At 48.3% G+C, this 17,241-nt stretch overlaps 1 protein-coding gene across 2 annotated transcripts in view; it reads left to right on the top strand.

Annotated features, from left to right (window-relative positions):
- MED27 (mediator complex subunit 27) overlaps positions 1-17,241 on the top strand; it is a 390,553-nt gene that overhangs the window by 296,010 nt on the left and 77,302 nt on the right. For both annotated transcript variants that reach the window (XM_068248917.1, XM_068248918.1), the window contains exon 5: positions 16,531-16,638. In XM_068248917.1, coding sequence (XP_068105018.1) covers positions 16,531-16,638 — 108 coding nt within the window. The remainder of the gene's footprint in view (positions 1-16,530; positions 16,639-17,241) is intronic.

The raw sequence follows: 17,241 nt of genomic DNA, 5'->3' as shown, positions 1-17,241 counted from the left end.
GGCGAGGGATCAGCATGCCAATGGTGAGTATAAGACCCAGATGTATAGCCAGATGTATTAGCCAGATGTGCAGCCAGGTGTAGTTAGCTAGATGTTTTGCCAGGTATATAGGGAGCAAGATGTTTGCTGGTGTATAGGAGACAGATGTGCAGCCAGGTGTATAGGAGACAGATGTGCAGCCAGGTCTAGGGAGTCATATGTATAGGGAGCTAGGTTTGCGGGTGCCTCTGCCCCCCCCCAACCCCATTGCCCCCGATGCCCCCTAACTGTGGCCGGGTGTCCCTTCTGTGGGGGGGGCTCCCCTTCTGTGCTGGCTGGTAGTGGCCGGCGGGGATCCCCTCTGTGGGGGGGGGGGGGGGGAATCCCCATACTGTGCGTGTGGGTGGCCCTTCTGTGTGTGCATTGGGGGGGGGGCAGGTATCATCCTTCTATGGGGGCTAGTCGTGGTGGGTCGGGGACACCCCCTTCTGTGGTGGGTGGGAGGTGGGGGTCCCCATCTATGCGGGCTGTGGGTGGCCTCTCCCTCCTCTTCCCCATCCCTCCCTCTCTGTCCCCCGTGTCCCCCCCCGTGTCCCCCCCGAGTCTCCCCCCTGTAAGAAGCCCTGATCTACTCACCTGAGGGCTTTCTCCTGCGGCGGCCACGATGGACACCCTCCTCCTCCATCGCGAAGTCTCGTGTTCTCTGTAATTACAGTACGCAGCTTGGTGACGTCACCAAGCCGCGTACTGTAATTACACAGACCGGGACTTCGGCGATGGAGGAGGAGGGTGTCCATCGTGGCCGCCGCAGGAGAAAGCCCTCAGGTGAGTAGATCAGGGCTTCTTACAGGGGGGAGACTCGGGGGGGACACGGGGGGGGGACACGGGGGACAGAGAGGGAGGGATGGGGAAGAGGAGGGAGAGGCCACCCACAGCCCACATAGATGGGGACACCCACCTTCCCCCCACCACAGAAGGGGGTGTCCCCGACCGGCCAAGACCAGCCCCATAGAAGGGGATACCCGCCCCCCCGCACACACAAAAGGGTCACCCCGCATGCACAGTACGGGGATCCCCGGCCCCCCCACAGAGAGGATCCCCGCACCAGCCACCCGCCGACAAAGAAGGGGAATCCCTGCACAGCCCCACACATTCTCTGCCCCGCCGGCTGCACAGGGATTCCCAGGGTGGCTGGATGCTAGTTCTGTATGCTGTGGGTAGCACAGATCGCTACCCACAGCGTGCTGGCAGGCATCCAGCCATCCTGGGGAATCCCTCTGATGAGGGAAAAGTGCAGCCGGCGGGGAAGAGAAACAAGAAATCTCCCTGGCGGTATTGACGAGCTCAGCTCGTCAATACCGCTTTCAGCAAGTTTTTCCTGGACGAGCTGAGCTCGTCAATACCGCCAGGGTGGTTAAACAGTGGACTCCTGCGCTTTCTACTGAAAAGCCTAATTCAGTCTTTGGCTAGGTTCACAGTGGGTGTTGTGGAATAGGGATGATCAGTGAGATGCAAATCTGTCAGAGTTCACATTTTTATGCATATATATGCAGCTTGAAATGGACCCATCAAGTCCCACCCAGGTTTAAACTGATTGGTCCATTTTCAAGCTACATATATTTGCATTAAAAATTACATAATTCTGCATGAACTGGGAAATATTTGCATTTCATTGATCATTCCTAATCCTTTTTAAGTGACTTTTTTTTTCATGAAAACTTACTGCTAATGGACTATGCTTCACTATGTTCTGAAACTTATCAGTTACATGCCAAAGGAAGCTGTCCACATTGTGCTTTGAACACTAATTGCAGTTGATGAGACTGAAAACAAAGTGCAGTCTTTTTTTTTCCTTGCGTCTGTGTCTTTGTAGGAAAAGGAAAGTAGGATAATAAAGTTTGTTATATTTTATGCCAGTTTGGAATCCCACTTTAAATTAAAGCAAGATTGTCAGCCACAAAATCAAATTCCATTTAAACACTGCAATGTGTTTGTAATGCTGCCAAGAATCTCACCCTGCAGTGCAAGCTCTCCAATCTATTCAGAACTGTCTCTGTTGTAGTTATCTTTTCTCAGTCACCCGGGCTCTATTGTCTCGTCGATGCCGAGGAAAAAGCTTGTCATGACTCCCCTCCCACATTTCTGCTTCTCACTGATTGGCCTCTCACACTTGACAGGCTGAGGCTGCAACATGACCCTGCGCTCAGATCAGGTGTTTCTGAAATTGTCAGATCTAACAAGATTAGCTGCATGCTTGTTTCTGGTGTTGTTCAGACACCACTATAGCCAAATAGATCAGCAGGTCTGCCAGGCAACTGGTATTGTTTAAAAGTAAATAAATATGGCAGCCTCCATATTCTTCTCACTTCAGTTGTCTAACCTCCTTGGTGGTATGGACGAGCTCAGCTCGTCCATAGCCGCCGGAGGGCACTGCTTGGTCATTGCTGGGCTGATTTTTTTTTTAAAAAAATTTTTTAACCGCGCAGCAAGCACTTTGCTAGCTGCGTGTTTTACGCGCTCGCCGCCGATCCGCTGCTACCCGACGCATAAGAGGCCCCCCCCCCCCGGGCCCCCTGCGCAGCCTGGTCAGTCAGTGCCAGGCAGCGCTGAGGGGTGGATCAGAAATTCCTGTGACGTCACGACGTCTGTCATCGCGATCGTCGCCATGGCGACGGGGAAGCCCTAAAGGAGATCCCGTTCAGAACAGGATTTCCTGGTGGGTAAAAGCGCCGCCGGCGATCGGAGGGGTGGGAGGGACGCCGCAGGGAGGGGGGAATCATGTAGCTAGCGATAGGTTAGCTACATGATTTAAAAGAGAAAATACCGCTGCGCAGCCACCCTGGTGAAATTAATAGAACGCCAGGGTGGTAAAAGGAGGAAATAACATCAGGATTTAGCTTCACACTATGGGAAAAAGACATGCCCCCTTGCCAGGAACAGAATTAATTTACTATATTTACTATAGAAAGTTCACTGAAATCAAAACGTGGACAGTACAATACATGTGTTTTGTAGGTAGATCAAGTATTTATCTACTCGTGGTTTTTCCTGGCATAGTATGGCTGATCCTCCTGCTTTAAACTTCTATTCATAAACCAAAAACCTACACAAATATAAATTGTATCCAATATTCAGTCTGTTTGATTTTCATTTGACCTCAAGGACTGGCTGGAGCTCAGGATAGCTCAGGTACTTCTGGCAGTGCTTGGACTCCTGTACCATTACTAGAGTTGTTCACCCTGCCTCCACAGGGGGCGCCACCAGGGTACAGTGGCAGTGCATAGCAGGGCAACGAAATTAAGAGGCAGGTAAGAGCCCAGCTATTGTTTCCTTATTAATAAGGATCTGGAGCATTTCCCTGCAGACTCACATGCTTGAAATTCATAGCTTTGTAGTAAAACAATATAATGAATACTGCAAAGATCTGCAAGGTGATTCCCCTGGTATAGCCAGTGTTTGCGGATCTCCTCCAGGCAGTCTAGATAATCATCTTTCCTGGCACGTTTAACCCATTCCTAACCCCAAATGTTTTGATATGGAGTGTCTAGCGACCTGGGCAGCCTTGTAATGTAGTCACCATCCTGTCTAATTTAAAAATAAGACTTACAAATATGCAGCGGCTGATCTATGAAGAGGGTGAACTTGTCAGAAAAGGGTAAGTATTTCTTTAAGACAATGGCACTTCTCAGATGGCCATACTTTAACGCCGCACTGTGAAAGAGGCCTCAAAGTTGCACATTAGAAAAAAGTTTCAACACAGACTAACGCACAGCAATACTAAGTCTGTGCGACATTCACAGTGCGTTTGTAACGTGTAGCGTTATTAGGAAGTGCTGACTTGGAAGCATACTTTTCATTGCCTGTATGCTCTACTGTATGCGACGATAACTGGGCAATAAGTTGCGTTGCGACTTTTTTGGGGCGTTGCGTTGTAATTTGCATTGCGACTTTAACGTTGCAGCAAACCGCAACGTCCTTCTGTGAAAGAGGCCTGAAAAGTGGCAATCAACTGAAATGAGCACCACTTCAAAGGGATCACCACTTTTATCAGAAATCCACTTTCAGAATCCGTGATTGCAAAATCCGTAACCCGGGCTTTCATTTCATTTGTTTTTAAAGGACAACCGAGGTGACCTGTAACATGAGATAGCCGTATATGCACAGTGCCAATCGCAGAAATAACTAGGCTGTTTTTTATTTTTTTTCTTCTTTAACTGCCTGAAAGAGTTAAAAATCAGGTATGCAAGTGACAATTTCTGTCTGGGTCACGAGTGGGTCAGACTATAGCATAACCCTTACTGATAAGGAATTGCAGCCATAAAAATACTTTCCGCAAAGTAAATTGCTTCTGAGAGCAGGAAAGCGATAAAAATGGTCAATAGTTCATAGATTTGAGCTCTGACATACATCAATGAAGGTGTCGCTGAGCAGAGACAATGAAACAGTAAAAACAATCACATTTAAAAATAAAATAAAATTGTGTGGGTATCTAAAAGGTCATTTTTAGGAGGAGGGATGCAATGGTTTTTCTTATTAGTTTTTCACCTTGGATGGCCTTTAATCCAATCAATGTGAAAGAGTAATAGAATATGAATAGGATTAAGACAAAATGAGGCCCAAGGCAAATAGTAGTTTTAGCTCCCACATAGTCTTATTAGTAATCTAAGGTGGTAGTGGTCAGAGAAGGTGACTACCAGGCCCCTTGATACCCTTTAGGCCCCAGGCACCCGCCTAGTTTTGCCTTGTGGGGTGTTCCAGCTCTAAGGATTGTCACCAGAGAGGAATTCGTACTCTGAATCAGTGAAAATGCGGGTTAGAGGAGGGCTGATGAAGGGTGCACAGAAGCAGGCAGAGTGAGTGGGAAGGACAAGGAACAGGAGGAGGTTGGGGGCTGCTGTACACACACTAGAGGAAGGAGAATTGCCTCAATCTGTGTGCGAGCACGATCACCTAGCAGTCTGGATCTCCCACCAAAGCAGGGCAGCTGTGCACACGCTAGATTTCCAGCTCAGGAAGCCCCAACCTCGGCTAAGATCAATCTGACATGTGACAAGGTTTTGGGAAGTACACACAGGACTGGGCCTTCTTTGCATAGTGTAAAGGTACCAATGTGGTGATCAATTTTTTTGTTTGTTGGTTTGTTTTAAAAAGAGTTCCTGTAATGATCTGCTCTGCTATCTGCACAGGCAGACAGCTTTTTGACCATTTTGTAGGTCTGAGTGCTGCAGGTCCCTGGAAAGGAGACCTGTCTTCACTCTGCAACTTGCTGAGCTGCTGCTCTGGTGAGGAATTTGCATCCACTTGGCATGCAAATTGCTTAGCTGCTTCCTTTGATGGCTTGCAGTATAAATACCATTTCCTCCCAGAATTCCTTGCTGGTCATAAAGGTTTGATCCTGCAAAACTTACCATGAGTATCAGCCCTCTGCATATTGTTTCCTAAGATTATCTTAGAGTAGTTCCTTGGGAGTGCACTAGCATTCCTTCTAGCGTAGTCAGGTTGTTTGTTACCTGTATTGCCTTGTACTGTCTATCTGTTGCGACAGGAAATCGTTCTGTCTGTTGGGATCACATTCGCCCTAGCGGTAGAGGCGGTGGTTCCTTCTGTACTCTGTCTTAGGGGTGCAAGCCATAGCAGCGGTTGCTACTGGTTGCTCCATCTGTCTGTCTGTGTGGAACGCATTCGCCCTAGCAGTAGTGGCGGTGGTTCCTTCTGTACTCTGTCTGGGAGTGTAGGCCAGAGCTGCGGTTGCTACTGGTTACTCCTTCTGTCTGTCTTGTCTGGAACAAACGCTTGCTGTAGTCTCGGTGAGGTAACCGTTTAGCAAGCGTTCGCGTTCTCTATTCTTTTTCGTCTTACATTGGTTAGTCAAGGTTGGTACGCTTTGTCGCTATTGCACTTCTCGTGTGGCTACCGTGCATGTGCTTTGTCACTATTACGCTTAACGTGTGGGGACCGCGTGTAGTTAGTCCTGTCTGTTCCTTTGCTCTGCCTTACTCAGTCTGGTGGCGCTATTGGCAATCGACAATCTTGCGGATGCGTTTCCACTTGGTTTCCGCTGTTGTGTGTTCACCGTCGCCAAGTGGCGACTAGATTGGTGGACACACATACATTGTCTCTGCTCACTCTCTCTCTCTAAGGGCTATCTTGCCCTGCATTGCTTCAACTCGTACTATTCCCATTTGACATCTGTGGCAGCGCAGAGGGGTTGTTCCTCTGCACTTCACAGCTCCATCTGCCGGTGGGAATTTCCCTCTACAGGTGCATTGCACCAAAGCTGGGTTCTGTTGTTTTATATGCTTGTGGAGGATTTCCGCAGTGTCAGCGCACATCTTGTGCGCTGACCACGGAAATAATTCCCCAATCGTTACAGTTCCGCTATAAACCTCAATAGTATTTTCAGTCCCTATTATAATTTCTATAATCTAATAATCTGAACAATTGTATAGCGCTTTTCTCCCGTTGGACTCAAAGGATTCAAGAGCTGCAGCCTCTAAGGGTACATTCTAGAGGCCACCCTGCAGTGTTAGGGAGTCTTGCCTTGAACTCCTTACTGAATAGGTACTGACCCTAACCAGGATGCGAACCCTGGTCTCCCATGTCAAAGGCGGTGCCTTTAACCAGTACACTTTCCAGCCACTATATGTTGTTTTTGTAAGTGACCACTTTTTGTCAGTAGTCTGAGACCTGGAAGAAGCTTCTCAGTTGTAACCTAGACTTGGTCTTGAACTACAGTTCTTCGCTTTATTATAAGGAACACGGCAATCTCCTGAAATATGAAGTGGCTAAAGCTATATTTATCACAAGACCAACACCGTGCAGAACATCTATTACTTCTGATAGGCTTACCTTCTCTGACCTCCTGTTAACTCATGAAATAAAATCAAACCCATGTTTCATACTTGAAAAAAGTATGAGATAATCCTCATGCATTTATACTTTTGCCCCTTGAACACATTTTCAAACCCTCTGCTGGCCTTTTGTCTATGAACCCCTTCATTAGCTGCCTTTAGACTCTAATGGCCGCTAGTGAAGGGCTGTGCAGTCACTGGGGCACCTCCTGTTCACCCACCCAGTATCCTCAACACCCCAATAGGAGTTCTACTTCACCCTTTCAAGTGTAAGAGTACATTTTTGGAGCCACGACCCGCACCAGACACAAGGCCGAGTGTAGACGCTACTTCCCCACATGCTTCTACAAATGGTTGCTTCACACCGCAAACCACTCGTGCGTATCATATTTTTACTACCTACAACTACCTGTTGTTTAATGCGCTAGATCGGGCTCCCGGTGTCCCTGTGCTTTTTCCGTTCCAAGTCCTGAAATTCTAAATGCTCCATACGGTATAATGCAGCTGCATCAACTCTTCCGTGCTCGAACACCTCTCACATGCAATTAGCTCACGAGCAGCCCACGTATCTGACGTGCACGCCATTGCTGCTAACTCCGACACCCGATTCCTCCCTGGCCTTGCATTTAAGTCTTCTGAGGCCTCTTGACCTACCGTGTATGAAAAGGACAAGAGAGGGATAATTGTTTGCCGACCCGCGACTTTTATCAGGCCGACGGACAGGAAATTGTTTGGGGAATGAACTACCTTTGGTGGATGGGGGAAGCGTTTGGATGCATATATTTTTTATGCTCCCCTTCACAGAGAAAGTTATTCTATTCTTTCACTGATCTCCTCCTCCTGTCTGGGGCTTTCGGGGAGATGGCAGTCTGTCATTCCATCCCCTTCGCTGCCAAGGCAGTGTCACACTTTATTAGCTATCCTGATGGGGAGACGTGCAAAGTCCCCATGCCACCTGCATACCCGGCCTGTGTTGGGAATTTATTCAGAGGAGCGAAGGAGGGCCAGGGAAAATGAGAGCTGATGCCAGGATCTCTTTTAGAAACCAGCCGTGGCAACCCTCCAGCGGTCTTCATGCCGCAAGTGTTTATTTAAAACCCAACTCCAGGGCTAATGTTTATGAAGTTCTGTGGAAGAATCCAGTGGCAGAACTTATTTTTATTCCTGCATAATCTTCATTAGCTGATGCCGCAACAATGACATGCACAATGAAAGTGCTGAACAAAAACACCCAAAAAAGTTGACTTGCACGGTTGCAGTTGTTTGAAGCAGAAAATACAATAGGAAATGACTAATCAACACTAATTCCTTATTAAGTGGCTCAATTAGCAGGAACCAAACCAGTAGTGCAAACCGATAAACCAGTAGGGAAACAACCAGAAACAGAGGTGCCAAAATAGTCAAATGTACTAAAACAGGAAGGTAATGGTGGACTTGCCTCCCCCCAAAGAATAGATTCAAAAAGTCACGATTCAGCATAAATCGGACTTAAATCAAATAAGCTCTAAACAGGCAACGCATTTTGCAGGCATCAACCTGCTTCTTCAGGCAATAAAAAGAGCAACTTTGTTGAACTCTCAGCCAAAAATAAGCTGCTACTTTGTATTGCCTGCTGGTGTCACATGCTTTTCCTTCCCACTGGAAAACCCCACTCCAAAAACTACAATAAGCTTTGTGGCTGGAGTTTCTCTTTAAACTCGTTGCTGATGGTTCTCTGGAGGCATTTAGCAGCACAGAGAGATCTCATCAGTCTGCCATCTGGGCACACAGTGTGCCAGCTCGATTCACAAACCATTCATGGCTTCACTGACCCCCGGCAGACCTCGCCCGTCTGCACTGGCACAGCAACACAGCAAACTCGGGCAGCCAGTCCTGCAAGTGGAAGGAACTCGTCGCTATGCCAGGCGCCTCATGCCGTCAGTCTTCCAGGATAAAAAGGGGTCTTTATCCTCCTGCCAGTCTCCTAGACCTGAGCGGAATACAAATCTCCAACCAGCTACTATTCTTTATTGGCTAATTAATCTGCCAGATGGATTGGGCAGATTATGATCTCTGCCCCAGCCCCCCCACCCCTTCCCCCAACCCCACGCATTTTGAGAAATCTATGTAACCAGAAAAAGAAATAGTTCTTTGTGTTCCTTAACTGCCAGAACACATAATCACTCAAACACTTATTTGTCCTAACGCCCTCTGCTGTAAAAGATTATCCTCCCAAAAGTTATGTCACTTTTGTTCCACCTCTGTCGTAGCAATATGTCCCGGCCACTTGCTTTTCTGTTGCATTTGTTCTGTCTGTGTACCCTGCAGGCAAGCGTGTTGTATGGTTTTACTTTGGGCCGGTTCATGCAGACATCCAGACAGACGGCTGCGGCACTCTTCATTTAAAGGGAACCCGAGGTGAGTGCGAGATGGAGGCTGCCATAATTATTTCATCTTAAACAATACCAGTTGCATGGTAGTCCTGCTGATCCTCTGCCTCTAATACTTTAAGCCATAGACCCTGAACAAGTATATGCAGGTCTGGTACTCTGACTCAGGTTATACTGGATATGCTTGTTCCAGGATTTCCACTCAAGACAGTACATATGCCAGAAGATCAACAGGACTGACAGGCAACTGGCATTGTTTACAAAGCAATAGGGCAGCCTCCATATCCATCTCACCTCGGGTTCCCTTTAAGTACTGTCCATTCAAGTAAATGAAGATCAGTAAATAGCAGTGTTAGGAAGTCTTGGCCAAAGTCTCCTTACTGAATAGGTGCTGGCTTACTGAACAGGAAGACCTGAACTCAGAACTTCCTCTCTGCTCTAAAAGATAAGCAACAGCATAACCTTTAGCGAAAAACATTTTTGTTACAGCTGATACAAATCCTGCAATAAATCTGCAGTTTGTCTACTTCCTGCTTTCACGGAAGCAGACCTATTAACATCCAGTGTTTACAAATTATCTCTGCCGTGGCAGTCAGCTGACACAGTGAAGGGAACAAATTAAAATTTGTGATTAGGCACGGATGAGCGGGAATTAAACAGGCTAAACTCTCAAATACATACAGGGTGCATTTCTCTGTTTTCCTTCTGTCCTGTGGAAGAGTTCAGGTCCACTTTAACCAGTACACTATCCAGCCAGGATAGGAGGGGCAGCTTTCAGATTTAGGGGTAAAACTGTTATTTTTACAGTGGGCTTTTGGCAGAGCTGTGCTACTTAAAGGGATACAAGTAATGGGTTTACAAGAGCCTTGTAATAAGCTCTTCAGGGCATACTTAATTTAGCACATTAAAACCCACTTCAGGTACTTTTTAGAGTACATCTCTAGTCACAGAAATGAATCTGTACAGAACTTAATATAGCCAGACTGAAATCCAATAACCTATTATACGTAGTGTTTGTTCAGAAGCTGCGTTTGTTGTCTGTAACGTACAGCAGACATCTATGCTGGGCCACCTGACACAATCCACTGGGACGCCAGTATGATCTGTCTCGGCAGACCTTGCTGCAGTGTCTGTGGGCCACCTGACACAATCCACTGGGACGCCAGTATAATCTGTCTCGGCAGACCTTGCTGCACTGTCTGTGGGCCACCTGACACAATCCACTGGGACGCCAGTATGATCTGTCTCGGCAGACCTTGCTGCAGTGTCTGTGGGCCACCTGACACAATCCACTGGGACGCCAGTATGATCTGTCTCGGCAGACCTTGCTGCAGTGTCTGTGGGCCACCTGACACAATCCACTGGGACGCCAGTATGATCTGTCTCGGCAGACCTTGCTGCAGTGTCTGTGGGCCACCTGACACAATCCACTGGGACGCCAGTATGATCTGTCTCGGCAGACCTTGCTGCAGTGTCTGTGGGCCACCTGACACAATCCACTGGGACGCCAGTATGATCTGTCTCAGCAGACCTTGCTGCAGTGTCTGTGGGCCACCTGACACAATCCACTGGGACGCCAGTATGATCTGTCTCGGCAGACCTTGCTGCAGTGTCTGTGGGCCACCTGACACAATCCACTGGGACGCCAGTATGATCTGTCTCGGCAGACCTTGCTGCAGTGTCTGTGGGCCACCTGACACAATCCACTAGGACGCCAGTATAATCTGTCTCGGCAGACCTTGCTGCAGTGTCTGTGGGCCACGTAACACAATCCACTGGGACGCCAGTATGATCTGTCTCGGCAGACCTTGCTGCAGTGTCTGTGGGCCACGTGACACAATCCACTGGGACGCCAGTATGATCTGTCTCGGCAGACCTTGCTGCAGTGTCTGTGGGCCACCTGACACAATCCACTGGGACGCCAGTATGATCTGTCTCGGCAGACCTTGCTGCAGTGTCTGTGGGCCGCCTGACACAATCCACTGGGACGCCAGTATGATCTGTCTCGGCAGACCTTGCTGCAGTGTCTGTGGGCCGCCTGACACAATCCACTGGGACGCCAGTATGATCTGTCTCGGCAGACCTTGCTGCAGTGTCTGTGGGCCACCTGACACAATCTACTGGGACGCCAGTATGATCTGTCTCGGCAGACCTTGCTGCAGTGTCTGTGGGCCACCTGACACAATCCACTGGGACGCCAGTATGATCTGTCTCGGCAGACCTTGCTGCAGTGTCTGTGGGCCTCCTGACACAATCCACTGGGACGCCAGTATGATCTGTCTCAGCAGACCTTGCTGCAGTGTCTGTGGGCCACCTGACACAATCCACTGGGACGCCAGTATGATCTGTCTCGGCAGACCTTGCTGCAGTGTCTGTGGGCCTCCTGACACAATCCACTGGGACGCCAGTATGATCTGTCTCAGCAGACCTTGCTGCAGTGTCTGTGGGCCACCTGACGCAATCCACTGGGACGCCAGTATGATCTGTCTCGGCAGACCTTGCTGCAGTGTCTGTGGGCCACCTGACACAATCCACTGGGACGCCAGTATGATCTGTCTCGGCAGACCTTGCTGCAGTGTCTGTGGGCCACCTGACACAATCCACTGGGACGCCAGTATGATCTGTCTCGGCAGACCTTGCTGCAGTGTCTGTGGGCCACCTGACCCAACCACTGGGACGCCAGTATGATCTGTCTCGGCAGACCTTGCTGCAGTGTCTGTGGGCCACCTGACACTATCCACTGGGACGCCAGTATGATCTGTCTCAGCAGACCTTGCTGCAGTGTCTGTGGGCCACCTGACACAATCCACTGGGACGCCAGTATGATCTGTCTCAGCAGACCTTGCTGCAGTGTCTGTGGGCCACCTGACACAATCCACTGGGACGCCAGTATGATCTGTCTCAGCAGACCTTGCTGCAGTGTCTGTGGGCCACCTGACACAATCCACTGGGACGCCAGTATGATCTGTCTCGGCAGACCTTGCTGCAGTGTCTGTGGGCCACCTGACACAATCCACTGGGATGCCAGTATGATCTGTCTCTGCAGACCTTGCTGCAGTGTCTGTGGGCCACCTGACACAATCCACTGGGACGCCAGTATGATCTGTCTCGGTAGACCTTGCTGCAGTGTCTGTGGGCCACCTGACACAATCCACTGGGACGCCAGTATGATCTGTCTCGGCAGACCTTGCTGCAGTGTCTGTGGGCGACCTGACACAATCCACTGGGACGCCAGTATGATCTGTCTCAGCAGACCTTGCTGCAGTGTCTGTGGGCTGTGTTGTAGCTTTCCGGCTTACAATCCTCTTTAGCGGTGCAAAAAAAGACACTGCCATAGTTGGATAAACACGAGAGGGGTCACTAGTAGAGAAAGTTAAAGGACACCTATTGTGAAAAAGTACATGCATATAAAATTTCGATTTCACTCATAAACTCCAACTTAAAATGGGACAAGAACGTCGCCATCAAGAAAACGCAACAAAGGATGAGTGGTACATCTAGGCCCGGATTTACCTCACAGGAGCCTATAAGCACGGATGTCCTGGCACCTTAGACTCCGCCCTCCATGAACCTAGAAACCCCCACCAAACTGCACCGCAAGTGTTGGCTGTCTCAGCTGTCACGCCTCCTTTATTTCCTTTCCCATCACACGCAGCTACAGGTGCCCCTTAGTATTAGGTAGCCAGAAGTATCCCCAATATTAAGTCGCTAGAGGTGCTCCCAAGTATTAGGTAGCCAGAGGACTGTCAGTATGAAGTAGCTAGATGTGCCCATGATGACTGAATGGAGATTTTGGCAGTAAAATGCAGCCAGCAGGGTGAGTAACCTCTCATTTACACTCTGCAAAGGGAAGGAGGGAGGAGTGGGCCAACGTTCTATCATTAGGCGCCTGTACTGCCTACAGTGCCTTATGGTAAATCCAACCCTGGGTACATCTATGGCAGCTGAAAAAGTTTGGACTACCACAAAAATGAATGGTGCAGTTCTATACTGCGATCATTGAATCCATCATGACATTTTATATGGCTGGCTGGTTCAGTTCATGCTCATACTAGAAAAGGTGAGACTGCAGCGCATCATCTGATATGGAGAAAGAACTGACTGTAGCTTACCTTCCCTGCAGGATCTTTACGCTAGCTGGTGCAGAAAGAGAGCATATAAGATTTCCTCTGGCTACTCACCCTGCTCACTCCATCATCCAGCTTATTTACTCTTTAAAGGGATACTGTAGGGGGGTCTGGGGAAAATGAGCTGAACTTACCCGGGGCTTCTAATGGTCCCCCGCAAACATCCTGTGTTGGCGCAGCCACTCACCGATGCTCCGGCCCCACCTCTGGTTCACTTCTGGAATTTCTGACTTTAAAGTCTGAAAACCACTGCGCCTGCGTTGCCGTGTCCTCGATCCCGCTGATGTCATCAAGAGCGCACAGCGCAGACACAGACCATACTGGGCCTGCGCTGTGCGCTCTTGATGATGACAGCGGGATCGAGGACACGGCAACGAAGGCGCAGTGGTTTTCTGACTTTAAAGTCTAAAATTCCAGAAGTGAACCGGAGGCGGGGCCGGAGCATCGGTGAGTGGCTGCGCCAACACAGGATGTCTGCGGGGGACCGTTAGAAGCCCCGGGTAAGTTCAGCTCATTTTCCCCCGACCCCCCCCTACAGTATCCCTTTAAGAGTGAGATTAGGAGTGAGAATCTCGCTCTTTAGGCGTGAGATTCCGGTCAGTTGCAACTAAAACATCCAGACACAGTAACAGCTTCTTTCTTCAGGTGGTAGCCATGCTTGATGCAAAACCACGCTAGATCTGCTAGGACTGAGCGCATAAGAGTACAGAGCAAACAATGAATACTTCTCACCCTGTTTGCTATGACTTTAACTTATATAATGTACTTGACTTGCAATTCCCTACCCTGTATGTCCTTGGAAGTCAAATTCCTTGTAAGTGCAAACTTTGTCCAAATTGATTTTGAATTAATTCTGAATTGATTGATAAGCATCGGTAAGATGTACTATCAATTACCTTTTTCCTATGGCACTGTCACTTAAGGTGCCCATTCACTCGTCAGATTGGCAGCAGATAGATAAGAAATGCATCTGATGATCTATCTGATGCGTTTTTAGAACATTTTTTACCTGGATAGAATTACAATAGATTTCAGTTTGAAATCTATTGAAATACGATCTGATGGCATTTTTTTGCCATCAGATTTCCATTAAAGAGACTCCGTAACAAAAATTGCATCCTGTTTTTTATCATCCTACAAGTTCCAAAAGCTATTCTAATGTGCTCTGGCTTACTGCAGCACGTTCTACTATCACCATCTCTGTAATAAATCAACCTATCTCTCTCTTGTCAGACTTGTCAGCCTGTGTCTGGAAGGCTGCCAAGTTTTTCAGTGTTGTGGTTCTGTGATGCATCTCCCCACTCCAGGCCCCTCTCTGCACACTGCCTGTGTATTATTTAGATTAGGGAAGCTTCTCTCTTATCTTTTACAAGCTGGATAAATCCTCCTCTGACCTGGCTGGGCTTTCACATACTGAGGAATTACATACAGGCAGAGCTGTCTGCACTCTGCAGGAAGAAACAGCCTGACACTTCAGTGGACGATAGCTGCAGGGGGAAAGAAACACATAAATGATCTCTTGAGATTCAAAAGGAAGGGTGTATACAGCCTGCTTGTGTATGGATGTATTTTCTATGTGTGGACATACTGTACATCAACCTACTTCCTGTTTTGGTGGCCATTTTGTTTGTTTATAAACAAACTTTTTAAAACAGTTTTTAACCACTTTTAATGCGGCGAGGAGCGGCGAAATTGTGACAGAGGGTAATAGGAGATGTCCCCTAACGCACTGGTATGTTTACTTTTGTGCGATTTTAACAATACAGATTCTCTTTAAGGCCAATGCAAACTGATAAGCAATCTCATCAGATCGACCTAAATTTTCCATCCTGCCAGCTCGATGAAAATCCATCGAAATCGCCCATCGATCGGTCGATTGGCCAACCGATTTGCAAACAATCGATCGATCGGGATCGATCGGTCGGCCAGAAAATCGGCTGAGTGTACGGGCCCCTTTACAGTAAGTAGTGAAAATCTGACAGATCGGAGACGTTTGGACTAGTCCAGCTCCTCATATGGGATTCCCAGGTATTTATTCACAAAAGCGCCTACTAAATGCACAGTTGCTTAGTCCAGCTGCCAAAATGATGTGCAAACAAGTAGGTAGGCCGTCTGACATTTTTTTTGTTTTCTAGGGAGAGCTTTTGTAACAAATAAAGATACTATTGAGCATTCCCCAGGAGGAGAGAAACTAGTCCAACATCTCAGATCTGTCAGCTTTTTACTACTTTAACCTCCTGAGCGATAATCCCGAGCTGAGCTCGGGGTATATCGCGCAGGAGGATTTCTCAGGCCCTGGTGGACCGATTTGCATAATTTTTTTTTGTTACACGCAGCTAGCACTTTGCTAGCTGCGTGTAACTTCCGATCGCCGCCGCCGCTCGCCGTGCCACGCACACCTCCCCGACCCCAATCAGTGCCAGGCAGCACTGAGGGGTGGATCGGGACTCCCTCTGACGTCACGACGTCCATGACGTCATCCCGCCCAGTCGCCATGGCGACCGGGGAAGCCCAGCGGGAAATCCCGTTCTGAACGGGATTTCCTGCTTACTCTGATCGCCGAAGGCGATCGGAGTGGGTGGGGGGATGCCGCTGCGCTGCGGCTATCATGTGGCGAGCCCTGGGCTCGCTACATGATTTAAAAAATAAAAAATTTAAAAAATAGTGCTGCGCCACCTCCTGGGCGATATAATTGTATCGCCCAGAGGGTTAAGTGACAGCAATGTGGAAAAAATAATTTATAGTGCATTTTACTCTGAGAGAAATGCACATTTAATATGTATATATTTTAAACTTTACAAATGTTTATGATGGTTGTCCTTTTAATAAAATGAGCATAAAGACATCTTATATGAAAGTTTCATGCCAATCAAAATATAGGTTTGGCTCAATTTTAACCTGCGTACAATCTGCTGATGAAAGTAACGTAGTACATTGCAGATAGAGGAGGAAGTTGAAACCACCTCCTGTCAGTTTTAAATGGGCTGGTTGCGAGATCCTGCCCTCCTCTGTGGGAGCAAGCAATGTCCACAAGTCAACGGAAATCCTAGGAGATGTCTGGACCTTTACAAATACTGCACACACCTGTTTTCTGCTGCATTCTATTAATCAGGGGCACTTGCATATGGCACTTTGTGTAATAATAAGGTAAGCTGAGATCTTTGCACTCTTCGTGAGTTGACGTTCTCCGATCTACCTTTGCAGGTGACGCTGGGCAAGGTATTGAAAGTGATTGTGGTGATGCGCAGCCTCTTCATTGACCGAACCATTGTGAAGGGCTACAATGAAAATGTTTATACAGAAGATGGGAAGGTAGGTCCTACTGTCAGTTTTCGGGAGTTTATTGTATTGTTTTCTCCTTAGATTTACAGGGATTGCAAATCGTTTATCCTCTTAAACAGTTACACAGCAGCATATGGTGTTTGTGTTTAGAATGAGCTTAGTGCAGACGGATGGCAGCAGAAGAGCAAGCCAATGATTGGTAAGATCTATGAAGGCAGAGTTAAGGGGCCCATACACCTAACGATTTTCCTGCCGATATACGGCCGTTTCGATCAGTGATCGAAACTGCTGTGAAATCGCCGCGCACACCGCTGACAAAACGATCGATTTCCGTCCGCAATCGATCGTTCCCATCGACCCATCCGTGCGGAAGATTTTTCTCTGCCGCCGGCGGGTCGGGAGTGCGTCGTTAGCGGCGTTCGAATGACTGACGCAATATAGCGGTATACATTACCTGCTCCAGCCGGTGCGAGTCCCCTGGTCGTCTTCTCCGCTTCGGGCTCCAGAGCTACACAGAACTTCCTGTCCCGGCAGGAAGTTTAAACAGTAGAGCGCCCTCTACTGTTTAAACTTGCCCTGGACAGGGAGTTCAGTAGCCGGAGCGGAGAAGACCAGGGCACTCACGCCGGCCGG

Source organism: Hyperolius riggenbachi, chromosome 8 (genome assembly GCF_040937935.1).
Source record: "Hyperolius riggenbachi isolate aHypRig1 chromosome 8, aHypRig1.pri, whole genome shotgun sequence".
In the NCBI taxonomy this organism is placed as follows: Eukaryota; Metazoa; Chordata; class Amphibia; order Anura; family Hyperoliidae; genus Hyperolius; species Hyperolius riggenbachi.
This window is presented reverse-complemented; position numbering and strand designations above follow the sequence as displayed.